The sequence below is a fragment of the Schistocerca nitens genome, chromosome 4 (genome assembly GCF_023898315.1).
Source record: "Schistocerca nitens isolate TAMUIC-IGC-003100 chromosome 4, iqSchNite1.1, whole genome shotgun sequence".
Taxonomy (NCBI): domain Eukaryota; kingdom Metazoa; phylum Arthropoda; class Insecta; order Orthoptera; family Acrididae; genus Schistocerca; species Schistocerca nitens.
The window spans coordinates 541,034,849-541,052,318 of record NC_064617.1 but is presented as its reverse complement, the minus strand read 5'-3'; the positions used below and the strand labels follow the sequence as shown (position 1 = coordinate 541,052,318).

Sequence of the window (17,470 nt, the reverse complement as noted above, 5' to 3'; positions counted from 1 at the left end):
TAAAATCCTTGAGCTTTCAATGACCATCTCCACCATCGTCGTTAGGAGTTCACTGACTGCCGGGGCTGCTACTTCCTCCTTATATATATAATTTTAAACAAAAAGTGTGTTCACAACTGTATGCTGTTCCGTTTTCTTCATGATCGTCGGTTCTGACAGATGATACAAAAGTTCTGTGTATGGCTACAAAAGTTCTGTGTATGGCTTGCTGTCATATTATTGAATACTACTGCAGAATTTGTATCAAGCAAAACTTCATAATCCTAAATATTGGCAGATTTAACTATGCAGAATACTGTCATTGAAACTACTATCCTCACAGATTCAGCTGCAGGAGAGATCACTAACCAATTATCTCTACTAATTTCCCCATATGTTTTAAGAAACTTCAGTTCCCAATCATGTTTTCATTGATTGTAAAAATAAACTTGTCTCATGGTCTGTGAGAGAGGGGAGGAGGAAGGGAAGGAGGAGATGAACAGCGAGGGGGGAGGGGCCGCATGCGTGTGAGATTACATGAACGACAACTTAGGTGCTGATCTTATAGTCGCAGTAAACAACCTTTTTTTTCCTACATCTACAGTTATTGCCAACTTTTAATTCTTTTACTCAGTCAATTAAGATCCACCACCAGTCAGGGGAAAAAAACACTTTCATTGCAGTACACATCCTGTGTGTTCTGACAACAGTTTTTTTTCACTTGTAAACTCTTCATTCAAACCCAATTTTTGGATGACAAACCCACTATGTAATCTTCCTTTACACGCAGAATGTAGGTGGCTTTACTATTACCACCTGCTTTGTGTCTTTGGGGTGAAATGCTAATAATTTGCATATCTAAGCATGTAATACAGTTTCTGGAAATTTGGCATTAGTTCTGTGCTGCAATTGCAATGGCCAGCATTGTATATAAACAGTAACCTAAAGTATGTCTTTTTCACTCAAAACACTAACCACCTTATATATTGTTAATGGCTTTTCCCCCTATTCGTTTATTTTCATGAAAAATGTCATCCAATTTGTGAATTGCTTTGTCATGGTTGTAACTGGTTGAAATGAAATGAAATGAAATGATTATATAGCATTATTGGCCAGAAGATTGTGTCATCGTGCAGATGAGTTTTTCGTGAGAAATAAATTACTTGTCGACTACTAGATTACTGTTCGCTGAATTTTATTTACTGCTTCAGGAGCCTTATACACAACAGAGGGACGTTTCAGTAATTTTGAAGAATTTGCTTTCAGCCATGTGACCGTTGCCAACTACACTGTAGCAAACATTTTTGCTTCATTTTTATTGTGGTATATATAAAATAGCTTCAAGGGAGGTATTAGAGATTCTGAGACACACATACCTCTTATTATATTTGGTAGACAGGTTTTTACTTTCTTAAAATCCACTAAGATTGGAAAGGTTTCCAGATTTTGTCCTCTTATGGACACTCTTGGAATGCTGTTTCATCTCTAATAAATTTGAAGTTTCCTTATCCCATATTTCGTAGATTAGCTAAGTTGTAAGACATATAACACATGAGACTGTTTGTCTTACTCTCTTTGAAAGTGTATTCTTTGACTGAGAAATTTGAGACTGGATGTAATGAGTCCTAAGTTCCCTGTCTTTACCTCTGAATAATGAGGGGAAACTCGGTTAAACCTACTTTCATAGTACAGCATGTGACATGTAAGTTTGGTCCATTGCCTTCCATCATTGAAAAATATTAACCATTTTGTACATTATGTATGTGACAAGTACATGAACTAACACCTAAGTACACCATTTTTGTTTAACTTTTAGAGCCGCATATTACACCACCTAGTAAGACATACAGCAAATCACCAAAGAAATCAGGTGATGTCCCTGAGGAAGACGAACAGTTTGATCTTCTGAGGAAAACATCAACATTTCTGCACAGCAGTTCTGCTACTGGAAAACCAAAGAAGATATTAAATAAAGGTATTGTACTGCTAAGCAAGCAAGTCCTGAGCTTTTTAAAATCTTTGTTTAACAGGCATTGAATTGCATGGTTTAGCTGTCTGATAGACTGAAGTATTTTAGATTAGATTCAGTTTTCATTCCACAGACCCAAAAATGAGATGATTCTCATGACTGTGGAACAGGTTAGAAAATAAAATGCAAAAATGTAAAACATTTTAATATAATATTCACTACCGTGATCATTTGTCAGGAGATTGTCAAAATATGTGAATACATTACAGTAAATTGGAACTGCTAATGAAACTTCCTGCCAGATTAAAACTGTGTGCCTGCGGGTTTGCAGGAGAGCTTCTGTTAAGTTTGGAAGGTAGGAGACGAGGTACTGGCAGAAGTAAAGCTGTGAGGACGGGGCGTGAGTCGTGCTTGGGTAACTCAGTTGGTAGAGCACTTTCCTGCGAAAGGCAAAGGTCCCGAGTTCGAGTCTCGGTCCGGCGCACAGTTTTAATCTGCCAGGAAGTTTCATATCAGTGCACACTCCACTGCAGAGTGAACATCTCATTCTGGAACTGCTATTGTTTACAGAATTAGTACGTGGTCAGAATGAAATGTAGTAATGCAACTTTTAATAAATTTATTGTATACAAAATGCCTAATCTTGATTGTAGTGACCAAATGCTGTCACAACCGAAATCTGACACACATGTTTATGTGAGCTGGTCTAACAACCCCTGTTAAGATACTCATCTGTAGAGTAGAAGTTCCTATCAAAAAGTCTTTCGAACTCTGTTTAAAGCAGTGTTCAGAATACAGTGTTCCTTGAACAGATTTATACATGCTGTTCTTGAATTTACACTACAAACGAGTCTTATTACATGCTTATGCACACTAAAAACTTTTGCTCGGTTTGAGTAGTTACCCCAGAATATGATCCTGTGTGACATAATAGAATGAAAGTATGCAAAGTTTTTACATTTCTGTCTTGTACATCTGACATCTTTCTCACTGCAAATATAGACTTGTGTAGGCACTTCAACATTCCTACGGTATGCCCTTTCCAACTGAATTTATTGTGCAGTTGTACTCCCAGAAATTTAACACTGTCAACGTTTTCCATATCTTCATGTTATTCACGTGCTGGAAGAAAATCTCTTACAGGTTCTGAAGTGCATATAGTGCGTTTTTGCAAAATTTAATGACAGTGAATCAGCTTTGAAATGTTTATCGTCATTGAAAATTTTATTAGCAGCCATTTCAAAATCTGTATTTGACTTGCTATTTATTGCAATGTTTCTATCATCTACAAGCAAAACAAACTTAGTGTCTGGCACTGTAACAATTGAGAGGTCACCAGAAAATGCAATGGACCCAAGATGGAACCTTGAGGACCACCACATGTAATTAATTCCCAATCAGATGATGACTGATTGCTTACTGCACAGGTACCCTATGTTTCCTGTTAGTTAGGTAAGACGAACCATTTTGTAGCACTGCCAGTGACACAATAATATTCTAATATAGTTATGAGAATGCTGTATGTCACACAGTCAGAGGCTACTGACAAGTCACAGAAAATGCCAGTAGCTCTTAAGTTGTTATATAATGAATTAAGTGCATTCTCACTATACATGTAAATAGCCTTCTGTGTATCAGAACCCTTAAGGAACCCAAACTTTGACTTGGACAGTATATTATTTGCAGCTAGATTCTTAAGAAGCAGCTTGAACATGACCTTTCCAAATATTTTTGAAAAATCCAGCAAAAGTGAAACTGTTCAATAGTTTACCAATATCTCTGTATCCTCCTCCTGTAAAGCGGCTTAACTTCAGTGTATTTTAGCCACTCTGGAAATGTTCCGCTCATAAGATATTGATTACACAAATAACATAAGATAGAATTCAACTCACATGAGCACTCTTTAATTAACTTCATTGATATGTTGGCATAACCACTAAAATACTTTGAGTTAAAGGATTTTATGATGCTACTACTTGTTTAGGCGATGTGAGTGTCATTTCCTTGTTACTGAAGTTATTTGTAAAGGCTGGTCTCCTATATTCCATTGCACTGTTTACTGAACCTGATAATCCCAAGCTGCCAGTAATAGAAACGAGGTACTTGTTAATGAGGTTTTCAACACTACATGCCCTTGTTATGAATATCTCATTTATTTTTAGAGCTATCTGTTCCTCTTCTGTTTTGGCTCCACCTTTCTTTGTTTTCTTCATATCCCATATAGTTTTTATTTTATTGTCTGATGTAATTATCTTTTCCTCATAGTGAAGCTGTTTAGATTTATAGATTATTTGCTTAGATATTTTGCAGTGTTCTTTGTGATGCATTATAGTGCTAGCACCAGAGCTATTCCTAGATAGTAGGTGCAGGCTCCTTTTTGTCCCACATCTTTTTTAATTCCTTGTGTGAGCCATGGTTTATTTTTAGGCTTCTGTTTGATTTTAGTTATCTTTAGGGGAAAACAATTTTCAAAAGAGGAAGTAAATTTATTAATGAATGCTTTGTATTTTCCATTTGAGTCGGAAGTATTGTAAACATCTATCCAGTTCATGTCTTTGAGCAATCTCCGAAAACTCTGTTTTTGACTGATTTATTACCCTCCTGCACTCAGCTTTAATATATTTTTAATCCTACAAGTTTCAACATTTAACAAAAGATGCTGCAAGTCATGATCAGATAGCCCATTTACTATTGGTTTTGTGATACGACCTTTTTTTTCCCTAGTTCTGTCTACAAAGATATTATCAATAGTTGGCTCAGAGCACTTGCATACCTTAGTTGCAAAGTTCACAGAAGGCATTGAATTGAATTGCAGTGTTACTGATTGCAATAATTGTTCACTTACAGAGCTTTTCAATAAATCCACATTAAGATTTCGAGCAAACACTGTTTCCGGTTTTTTACTGTGAGATGGGACAACCGAACTTTCAGATGTTTTATGAAGAGGTTAAAGTTCCCTGAAGCTGCTCTGTATATACTTACTACTGCAAAAGGCTGCTTATTTCATAATACTTTTGTTGCACAAACTTCTAAGTGCTGCTCTGAGCAAAATTTATTAATATCATTATGCTTGAAGTTAAAACAGATTCTGACAAATGTGGCAACGTGGATTCTCCATATTTTCTCTGTAAAAATAAAAAGCTAACTTGAATCCTGTAACATTTAACGTGTCTTTACCAGCAGTCACATGATGTTCTGAGAAGCAGATTGTATCAACTGGTTGTGCAACTCTAACTCTTCAACAAAAATAAGCAATTCTTTAAACTTACTACGTAGTCCTCGGGTATTGTGGTGCAGTAAGGATAACTGATATTGTGTGCTAGCTTAATTACAACTGGATGAACTGTATTTTTTTGTCTATTTTTGAATACTTCCATTTTCAACTCGGGGCTTGTTTGCATGAATGGTGTATGTTAAAATTTGCTTTCTGGTTGCCTGTTGTATCAGTATGAATGTCATTTTCAGCCTGCCTCAGAACATTTCTTGTTTCTGCCCTCGCTACCCTAAAAAAATTCCATTCTGTTGTTTGTAACCCTGGTACTTTACCACTTGTGAGAGTGCCCCTCCTCCCCCTCCCCCCTCCCATGCCCCCCCCCCCCATACTTACTTTATTTGGTATTAGCCTAGGCAGTTTTCCCTCCCCTTTCCTGTTGAGGTGAAGGGCATGCCTAGTATAGTACCACCTACTGAAAGCCAAGAGGAACCACACCGGTATAAATCCTCATACCTGATCCAAACAGCCATTCCACTCCTACCGTATTTACTCGAATCTAAGCCGCACCGAAAAATGAGACTCGAAATCAAGGGGGAAAAAAATTCCCGAATCTAAGCCGCACCTGAAATTTGAGACTCGAAATTCAAGGGGAAAGAAAAGTTTTAGGCCGCATCTCCAAATCGAAACAAATTTGGTCCATTGTAATATGAGACACAATTTAGGTCGAATGAATGATGATACAGCTGCAGTAGTTTGGTTCGAGTCGTAAGCTTAGCAGTTAGGCTTTACCAGGTAGTCATTGCTATGCGTCAGGCGCTCCGTCCATATTTATACGGGTACCCTTTCTTATCCATGTGCTTCGTTTAGTTTGAATTGATAGCTTATTTTTCTTTGATCTGATAAGTGCCATTCACTTTGTTATAGGTGTTTACGTCACTCTAAGCTGAAAATGCATTACTGTATTGTCATACATTGTTGTGTCATACATTGTTTGTCGCATTCTGATAGTGCGTGTTTACGGCCTGTCGCCGCTCGCGGCATGGCTTGCTTTTGTGCACGCCACCGCCGCTTACAATTTAAAAAAAGAGAGAGAGAGAGAAATCGTCTCATTAGCGAAACAATGGCAAGAGACTACTATTTGTTGTTACGAGGGCAGTTCAATAAGTAATGCAACACATTTTTTTTCTGAAACAGGGGTTGTTTTATTCAGCATTGAAATACACCAGGTTATTCCCCAATCTTTTAGCTACACAACACTATTTTTCAACGTAATCTCCATTCAATGCTACGGCCTTACGCCACCTTGAAATGAGGGCCTGTATGCCTGCACGGTACCATTCCACTGGTCGATGTCGGAGCCAACGTCGTACTGCATCAATAACTTCTTCATCATCCGCGTAGTGCCTCCCACGGATTGCGTCCTTCATTGGGCCAAACATATGGAAATCCGACGGTGCGAGATCGGGGCTGTAGGGTGCATGAGGAAGAACAGTCCACTGAAGTTTTGTGAGCTCCTCTCGGGTGCGAAGACTTGTGTGAGGTCTTGCGTTGTCATGAAGAAGGAGAAGTTCGTTGAGATTTTTGTGCCTACGAACAAGCTGAAGTCGTTTCTTCAATTTCTGAAGAGTAGCACAATACACTTCAGAGTTGATCGTTTGACCATGGGGAAGGACATCGAACAGAATAACCCCTTCAGCGTCCCAGAAGACTGTAACCATGACTTTACCGGCTGAGGGTATGGCTTTAAACTTTTTCTTGGTAGGGGAGTGGGTGTGGTGCCACTCCATTGATCGCCGTTTTGTTTCAGGTTCGAAGTGATGAACCCATGTTTCATCGCCTGTAACAATCTTTGACAAGAAATTGTCACCCTCAGCCACATGACGAGCAAGCAATTCCGCACAGATGGTTCTCCTTTGCTCTTTATGGTGTTCGGTTAGACAACGAGGGACCCAGCAGGAACAAACCTTTGAATATCCCAACTGGTGAAAAATTGTGACAGCACTACCAACAGAGATGTCAAGTTGAGCACTGAGTTGTTTGATGGTGATCCGTCGATCATCTCGAACGAGTGTGTTCGCACGCTCCGCCATTGCAGGAGTCACAGCTGTGCACGACCGGCCCGCACGCGGGAGATCAGACAGTCTTGCTTGACCTTGCAGCGATGATGACACACGCTTTGCCCAACGACTCACCGTGCTTTTGTCCACTGCCAGATCACCGTAGACATTCTACAAGTGCCTATGAATATCTGAGATGCCCTGGTTTTCCGCCAAAAGAAACTCTATCACTGCCTGTTGTTTGCAACGCACATCCGTTACAGACGCCATTTTAACAGCTCCGTACAGCGCTGCCACCTGTCGGAAGTCAATGAAACTATACAAGACGAAGCGGGAATGTTTGAAAATATTCCACAAGAAATTTCCGGTTTTTTCAACCACAATTGGCCGAGAAAAAAAATGTGTTGCATTACTTATTGAACTGCCCTCGTACTTACACTGCTGCTTTCTTTGATAATGATCAACAAGAACCAAATAATAGACTGCGTATGATAGAAGATATTCTGAACGAGAGTTTAGCGAAAATTTTTCTCCGTTTGAAAATCTTTGCAGGCGCCTCTTTAGTACATTACATTCTGCACAGTAATTAGTCATCTGAGATTTAAAAAATATAGTCAATTGCCGTGCTTCATTTCTGACTGTATTACTATGAGGCATAAGAATAATACGAATATAAACATGATATGTTATGTATATTCTTCCGCGTTTGCTGTTGTCTCACTGTAGTTTCGTAGTTTATTACGCAGACAGGATTTAAATGAGATAGCAGCAAACACGAAACAATACATGGCAAAATGTTTATATTTGTATTATTCTTATAGTGAAGAGAATACTTCATAAAAGTTCCTATTGGCAACCATCTCTTCTCACAGGTACAAAAAAATTCAGAACGTAGAGTTGGCCATATTGGCAAACATCCCAAACAGTCTTGCTAGTCGGATTTTTGTAGTACATTGAAAGGCTGCTACATTCAAAGATGAACAATACGGAATTTGTATTTACTTCGTTGGATAATGTATGAAAATGCAGTGGTCGAAATTCGGGGCGGAGAAAAAAAAGCTCGTCTTCCACCTTTTTTTAAATTTATTTACTGACGCAGAGGTTTTGGTGCCAGTATTTATCTTTGTGCCTACAAAGCTTGCCTGTGTAGCGCTACATATATTCGATGGCAAAAGTTAGTTGTGGCGGCACCCACCAACATTTTTCAGAACTTCCGCTTGCTTTGCACTCGATTCTAAGCCGCAGGCGGTTTTTTGGATTACAAAAACCGTATAAAAAAGTGCGGCTTAGATTCGAGTAAATACGGTAAATTAACTCTCCTAACAGAAGAGTTTAAATGAGGTCGGCCATGGCACCTTACAACAGATACAAGCCCCACACCAGTATATCTTGATACTGAAGCTATCTTTACCTGTCACCCCCAATTGAATAATTAGGACCTGTCTATGCTGTTGCCAGCCCCACCCACTTTACCCTGGCGTCTCCCTTTTATGATGTCTTTGTGAAGTGAACCTACATCCTCCATCACCTGACCTGGACTTCCACCAGATTTCAAAAATCTTGTGACTTGAATCATTCGTCAACAGTTGGCCAACATCTCTACCATGTGAACTGCCTAACAAGAAAATTTTCTTCTTCTTCTTCACAACTATTTCTGGCCTCTTACTTCTCAAACACTTTTTGGAAGTTTGTTGTGTCCTGTCTACTGCTACACATACTTGTGGCTCATCAGTTTCCAACTGTGGCAACAGATCAAACCTGTTTTCCACATTGATAACAAAAATGTCTGAGAAAATCCAATTCCTATTTCTTCTATAAACTATTGTCACTCCCACATCTCCTTTCCCTTCTGTCCCCTTAACATTTCCAGATCTTGTTTTGCCTTATCTAGTTCCACCTGCAGGGTAGCAACCTTCTCATGTTCCACTATCTTCCTATCTCTACAGCAAACCTTACACAACTGGTTGTTTATTTCCCCAATTCCCATGCCACTACAGTCACCCACATATAAGAAACTGCAACAAACCTCGCACAACACCTGTAGCTAACAATCCAATGGCAAGTCATACACTTCTCACTCATGGCAAACAAATTTTAGCTATAATCTAAATTAAACAAGAAAACTTCCTACACTACTCAATAAATACATTAAATTTCTTAGGAAGTTTAGGCCTAAAGTTTGGGCACTAATTCAGAACTTCTGGAGAGGTAGAAACAATTGGATGAGTATTGTTTATGTGAGGAAACAAAAGTAAACAAAAAATTGAGTCTACAATATATGAATTTTTCACTTATTACCAAACTTTTCACTTTGGCTGCTTGCTAGAGAATGAAATGGATAGCGTGTAATAATACACTAGCAACACAAACTGTATTTTGTTGAAATAATCACATAACTTAGTCACAATAATGTAAACAAAATCTAGGCCAGAATTTATGACTATGAGATGTTTTCTTTCTTCAAGAAATATATGCAAATAGAAGTGAACCCTTCAATTGATAGTTTACAATAAGTATTACTTTACTTATTTATGATATAATATTGCCTTAATTAATGTTATTACACAGTTAACCATCTATCTTTATGGGAGCTCTGAATGCACAAAACTTGTCAACCAAAGATGATATAAGATTACAAGCTTATTTCTTCACTAAAAGCTAAATAATCTGTTTGATGCTGTGTTACATTATCTGAGGTTTCGAGAAATCGTTAAAGATTGAAATCAATAGCCTGCTAATACGACACTTGAATCAAAGTATTCAAAATAGCACAACTGAAAATATAATTAAAATGAATAATGGAGAAAATGCTCATTGTTGCCAGACTGCCTATAGAAAGGCATTCTTAAAGGTAAGTATCTTCTTATTAATAATACATTCACTTTTCTAAAGGAATTATAATACTGTGTGTCACCGAAGTCCATACCTTCTGAGTTCAAGGACACTGGCATGGCATTTAGAGGTGGCTGAAACTATCATCTGGGCTAAGCTTAGCAAATAACTGAAAAAAAAGTAGACTAACACCTGCCTATACATTTTAATTATACTTGCATTGTTTTGATACAGTTTTGGTCACCATGTCATGGGCATCTCCACCTCCAGGGTTATGTTCCCTTCTCTAGATTTTCTATCTGCGTCCCAAATGTATTACTCTGCCTTTTTTTGGGGAGAGAGAGGGGGGGGGGGGGGGCGGCGGCACTGTGGTTAAAGTACTGGGTTCTTGAGCAAAATTCTAGTCCCCACCAAGGGTCTAGATTGAAGTTTTTGATGGTTGCCCCAAGGCTAGCTCTTTTCGGATGAGTTATGGATTACTCCTTTTGCCACCTTTTCCCAATCCAATTTTATGCTCAATTTACAGTGATCTCACTGTAAACAGGACAATAGTCTTTCTTCCTTCTCGCTTTCTTAGGAGTTCATCAGCCTTGACGTCAAGTGTGAAGCAGCCTTGTGTTCTCTGTATACTTTGTTTTAGAACTTTAAATATTCTGTCTCCTGTTTTCCTTCCTGTTTCATTTTATTAATTTCTCTGCTGTATTGTTAACTCCATGCACAGGAAGTGAAACTTTAATTATAACCACCCTGTAGTGTGTTATGACTGGTTGAATTCTTAGAACATCTCCATGTTGCCTGCACTGAAACATAACAAGAAATTAGGCTAAACCTATAGAACAATGACAAAAAAAAGCATCTCATACTGCCAACAGTCTTTAATAAGTCCTCAGTGAGTTGTGCTAAAGTCATGACATGAATGGTTTGGTTGTCATGTGTGGTCTTAAAGAACAAATCCAAAAACAAAGATAGCAAATATTGTGCCAACCGGCAGAAGTATGATGAGCAGACATGGCATGCTGTGTACCGTTTACTGTCCTTACAGGGGTGCTGCACAAGAGAGGTAGTGATAGTACTTGTCTCTGTTGAATGTTGATGGTCAATTGTGTGATCATAAAGTTTTGTCATTGCTTGGAATGATTGTGATCACAGTAAACATAGGCCAAGTACTAGGTTTACGTTTTTACTTTCTTCTTGTGGTAACCTTGTCTGAACACACTACAATACGCAGCCTGTTCACCATACTTCTGCAGGTGGTCAGCAGAATCTTTAAGGTCATTGTTTCTGGATTTGATCTTCAACATTACACATGACCAGCCTTCTCTAAAAATGAAGTGCTCAGTGGTGAATTCACATTAAAAGTAATGGTGACTAATAGGTTTCTGAATTTCAGAACACAAAAAAGAAGAAAGAAATGGAGGGGAATAACATAAGTTCATTGTGAATCATTGATAATATGTACTACTAGATAAATATGTAAAGACTGTAACATGCATGTATGTTTCATTCTGACACCTGTTGATCTTGTGGTGAACTAGATTTACTTGTGTATCTAGTGCCACGCAGTTTGTATAAACATTCACAAAAAGCTGTCGCTCTGATTTTTCTGACATTCATTTCCATATGGGCCCCAAGCACAAAGGAAATTTTTGTTGCTCTGCACTGCTCATTTGCTACCTAGGATTGACAACATAAATTAGTATCTACATCATGTATGTAAAGCTTTATAATCACAGGTGCAGTGGCAGTTTTATCTGAATCTCAAGCCACAGATAGTGCTTAATAAAAATGATGATAACGAGAAGCACAAAGTGTTGGAATATGTAATAGTTTTGTGTGTGTGTGTGTGTGTGTGTGTGTGTGTGTGTGTGTGTGTGTGTGTGTGTTTTGCATTTAGTATCTGTTCTTTATGTTCTGATTTTAGTTTCACATTAATTACAAACTTTACAAGTTCAAAAGACACTATTATAACAAGCCCACATATGAAAATTCTGAATTAAAACTACTAATAAATATAGCCAGAAATATTAATTAATTTTTCATAATATAAAGTGGGTACGCTATTTTTCCATTGGAAGCATAGGATATTGGGACTTGTTTAAAAAACAATTCAGACTTTAGGTTTGCCTCTAAAATTGATTTTCATGAACGTCTTGTGGCAGCTCCTTCCATTCATCTCCATCTGTAGCAGCAGATGACGAGCTGTGCCGACTGAAAACCAGCGATCAGTGAAGTGTGTGCCAGCCGAGGTACCATCGGCCCCCAGCTCCGTAGCTGGTCACTTCCCCCAGACATAGAGCTTACACTACCTTACTTTCTGGATGCCACCTTGTCAAACTGTCGCTTAAACAGTCTCTTCTTCCGCTTCAATGAGGCAACACCTCCCGGATGTGCTCTTGGCAGCTCGTCTTGCTCAACACCATGTGGCTCAAATCATCGTCTGCCACTCTTCGCTGAAGTAGGCATGGACAGCAGGATTTTACATCCGTGTCGAATGTCAGCTTTTTGCCGCAGTTCGGTTAACGAGAGGAATGTACCTCATCTTCTGTGCCACCATCCCGAACCGCGTTCCCTCAAGGTGTTCTCATTGGCCACAGCTCTCTACAAAACCTGTTTCCGGACACCTGATTTGTCCTCTGCATATCAGCACCTGGAATACTGTGCACAATGCGATGTACAAGGTGTACAACTTTGCTTCTGCTGTTTTTTCCCCAGAATTTGAAGCTTTAATGAAACACATTGGTTACACATGTATCATTCAAAGTATTTTCCATTGCTGGCCACTACTTTCTGCCATATTTCGGCAGTTTACAAATCCTGCATCTAAAAAATTGTTCATCGTTTGAAGCGGATCCATGAAACGATCCTATTTGTGACTTCATGAGATCGGAAGTGTTGGTCAGCCAGACCGTGTGCCATTGATCTAAACAGGTGATAGAGGGAGCAATGTCTGGAGAATACGGTGGGTGGGGTAGGACTTCCCATTTTAACATTTCCAAGTATGTTTTGACCTCTTTTTGCAACGTGGGGTCGAGCGTTGTCATGCTGCAAAATCACTTTATCGTGCCTCTCGCTGTATTGCAGCCGTTTGTCTTTTAATGCTCTGTTCAAACACATTAATTGCATTCGATAATGAGCACTTGTGATTGTTTCACTTGGTTTTAACACCTCATAGTACATGATGCTGAGCTGGCCCCATCAAATGCAGAGCATGATCTTGGAGCTGTGAATATTCGGCTTGGCCATCGACGTGGAAGCACGATCGGGATATCCCCATGATTTTTTGCATTTACGGTTATCATAATCAACCCATTTTTTGTCCCCGGTCACAAGGCGTTGCAGAAATCCCTTCCGTTTTTGCCTCTGAAGCAACTGTTCACAAACAGACAAATGCAGTCCAATGTCTCTTGGTTTCAGCTCACAAGGGACTCAAGTTCCTTCTTTCTGAATTATGCCCATAGACTTAAGATGTTTTGAAATGGCTTTCTGTGTCACTTCCACTAATTGTTCCAATTCTTTTGACACGAGTCTTCACTCACCGATGTCTCCAATTTTGCATCTTCAAAAACATTCTTTCTTCCACCACTATGCTAGTCTACAACATTAAAATCACTGTTCCTGAAGCATTGAAACCACTCAAGACACACTTTCACTAATAGTGTTATTACCATACGTACTTGAGAGCATTCCATGAGACTCTGCTGCTGTCTTCTTCATATTGAAACAAAACAGTAAAACCTCTGGCAAATTATGAGAATTATGCTCGTAAACTGACATTTTCAATCAAGTACAACTTTATGATGCAGACACAAGTCGACTAATGTTTGAATGAGGTCCAAGCTAACTGCCTGACATCTGCGATCTGTTTCTTTTGACCGCTTCTTACCTTTGTCGCCACCTACTGGCAAGTGGTGGAAGCAAAGCTATGCACCTTGTAAACAGTGCAGTGAATTGCAGTATTTGCCAGGAGTAAAAGATGGATTTATTACCATTCTATTCCCAGCCAGTTTGGCGCCCCTTTACTGCCAAGCACGCCACTGAAGCGAGTTTTCCCATGCCACCAGACAATGTCATGTGTGCCATTCACAGTCCCGCTTTGTTCAAAGACTCCACCATGGCTGGGGACCCCCTTAATTAAGAGGTAGTAACCTGTTGATGTTTACTGTATTTGTTAGCTTTTAGGAATTATATCTCCAAACCAGCTCACATGGCTCTTCCAGCACTCCCCTATATGCATGTATGCTCCTAAATCGTTCCTTTAATCTATGTTTCTCAAAATTTGTTCCTGTGCATTGAACCCTTATGATTCTCAGTGCCTTAGTTAAATCTGTATGCGTAATAGTGTGCTTCCAGGTGTTCTGCCAAGTTGGTTTCAATTTTTGCACAATATTTGGTTGACCGACCTAGCAGTCTTCTTTAGGTGCTAAGTGGTTTGCTGTTGTGTGTAGTCACTGCCTGAAATCCAACGAGACAGTGAACTATGTTAGTCTCGCACCATTATTTATAGTGGAGTTCAGTTCCCAATGCTCACTACGCCCTTTGACGCTCTTTTTGTTTTTCAGAGCTCACACTGATGTTCTGTGAAATTCAAACACTCAGCTTGTGGTACCCAGTGAGATTTTAATAAATTGAGAGCCCTCCATCCCTGTTTAATAGATTTTCTGACATACTTATTTCGATAGACTCCTTAATTACGCTATCCTAGAATCTTATCATTTGCAATGTGGTACTGGTCTCATCATATTTCACTTCATGAGCATATCCAAGGCAGTAGTCGGTGACAGCTATCTGCTTGGTTTTTATTTGGTTGTGTCACTGATGTTCCTTGCATTTCTCCTTGGTTATTGTTGTGTCTGCACCATGTAAGAAATTCACATTCGCATGGAGTCAAGTACACACACCAGCTTTCAGAGACCTAGATAGTCTTCAACATTGAACAGAATACTTTTTATCTTAGTTGAAGAGAATGAAACAAGCTGAATACCGTGTTTTCATAGCAGACTGTCGATCTTACTGATACTGGGCCGGCATAGGCTAGATAAGCTATTTCTTGCTTTTCTTCCTCAATCTCTCTACCTCATTCCCAGACATTCTTGGTTTTGATTGCATCACCCTTTTAATTTGATGGTCAAGGTATCCATTCCTTCGGAACACTATTCATAGCTGTTGTAGTTCTTCTCTGAGGCTGTCCTTAGATGGAAGTGTTTGAGCTCTTTAAACCAGAGTCTGAAGAAATATGCCAGGTCGCTTATCAAAATATTGTGCATACAATGGAAATAAGTCAGCAGAACACTCAGAAATACACGATTAATGAGTCACACCCAGAAAACCTGAGAAATCAAATCTATATACTTCCTAGCTCTCACCATCATTTTGTTAAATAATCTTTAAGTCACTACCTGTATCTGACTTCATATTCTTGCAGTTTGTTGCCTTTGTAAATCAAATTTTAGTTTTAAAAAAATTCAAACTTTTTATTCATTCAGTGGATCCCTTAAAGGAAGGGTGTTGTGAAAAAGTCAATATATACACCATCAAAAGAGAAGCAACACTTACAAACTTGAGCTGCACCATATTGTCAATATATTGCTTAATACTATTTGTATTTATGCCAGCTGAATTTAATCTAGTAAATCAGAACGAAAGCTCTGATGTTGACAGAAGCTCCTTCTTGCTTTTATTGTCATGCTTCAATTTTTGAGATTATAGACAACAGTATGCATTAATGCTTCCGGACTCAGCTCGTAAGTCTCAAGGCTTTTGTTACACTGATTGTATTTTCTGTAAAGTAAATTAGAGGCCAGCTTTTGTGACCGAGAATAATCAATGCCCATCCGATTTAGTTGGTTATTAAAATGCTTTATGACAACTAGTTTGATTTCAGGGCGAGAGATATGAAATATTTTGTTGGAAATGCAGCTGAAGGGTTTTTCTTGCATTTTTGTCTTGGCAGCTTAAACTGCAGTCAATTTGTGTGTGTGTGTGTGTGGGGGGGGGGGGGGGGGGGTTCGGGCACGTGCATCTTAATGTTTTCTTAATGATACTCTTTGTACCTCTGTTTCAGAAACACCTCGTAGCAGAAGACAGCAACGTGTTATTGGTTCTCCCAAATGAAGATGTTAAATTTTACATCATTGACTGACATTGTGTTCATATCAAATATCTGTAATTTAAATAATTTCACATTTATATGCTGAGATTTGTATCTTGTTCATATGTCTGTAAAACTGAACTTTCATGTAATGGTACCTGTTCAGCATTTTGTGACAGGTATGAGTATTTTGTAAATAGCCATTCTAAGAATTATCAGTGACCACATGTTGCTACTAAGATTATAAACTTATGGTTAATCTATCATGAGCAGCAACTGAGAGAAATTTTTAATTATTGCTTGATTTTATTTTGATGTATATTATTTTCAGTTCTGAATTCAATATCGTTATTTTTTGTACTGTTTAAGCATTCTGTAGTGAACATAGGAAAAGTCCAAATGTTATAATCTGCAGTGGACCACAGTTATTCAGAATTTTTATGTATTCATTTAGTGGAAATACTGTTCACATAGTTGCATGATTTTACATCTACTGTGGAACATGTTATTTGTACATCACTGAAATGGATCTGATTAAAAATTATATATGCATGTAAAAAAATATCGATTATACTGATTACTTTACACTTAATACTGCACTATAGTACAGAAATCATGTTAAGTTTAAACTATGATCTGGTTTAACATGCTTTCCTCTTTTTCTTTCACCAAGCGTGAAGATGGATCTGATATTTTGTTTCTGGATTCCACCATAATTTGATAAGAGCTTGATAATAATGTTACAAACATCAGTAAAATTAGTCTACAAACAGTGTAGGAAAAGATAGATTGCTATTAGTGTAAAAATGACACGTTAAGTTGCAGACAGGCGCAATTAAGACACACATAAGCATTCTGACTGAGCTGCCGGAGTTGGTGGTCACATGTGCATGAGGTGTGCATCCTTTTGTGAATGATTTGTGTGTGTGTTTCTCTTTTTCTAATGAAGGCTGTGGCCAAAAGCTTACGTGTAAGTGTCTTTTAGTTGTGTGCCTGTCTGCAGCATGACATGTCATCTTTATGGTAAGTAGCAATCTATCTTTTTCTACATTGTTGATATTCCTACCTGGAGTTTCCATTGTTTATTAAAATTAGTCTCAAATATGTCATGTAATATGCAACTAATTTATCAATATGCCACCCCTGAAATGTTAGTTACTTTACAGCAAATGTGGTTTTGCTTTACAGTAATATGTTAAGTGTGTGAGCATTCATTCTCTGATTAACATCATACGAGGATGTTGTGCATCTTACTGTTCTCATTTTAGATATGAGGATAACTCAAATTACACAGTTATTCCGTTTTTAAGTACTGGCAGTGTAGAGCAAGT

At 38.4% G+C, this 17,470-nt stretch overlaps 1 protein-coding gene across 2 annotated transcripts in view; it reads left to right on the top strand.

Annotated features, from left to right (window-relative positions):
- Positions 1-16,675, top strand: part of LOC126252107 (disks large-associated protein 5-like) — a 175,636-nt gene extending 158,961 nt beyond the window's left edge. Inside the window, exons 10-11 of one of the 2 annotated variants that reach the window (XM_049952969.1) lie at positions 1,796-1,954; positions 16,113-16,675. In XM_049952969.1, coding sequence (XP_049808926.1) covers positions 1,796-1,954; positions 16,113-16,162 — 209 coding nt within the window. In that variant the 3' untranslated portion in view covers positions 16,163-16,675. The remainder of the gene's footprint in view (positions 1-1,795; positions 1,955-16,112) is intronic. The other variant, XM_049952970.1, reaches the window with a different exon arrangement.
- Positions 16,676-17,470: the final 795 nt, after the last annotated feature.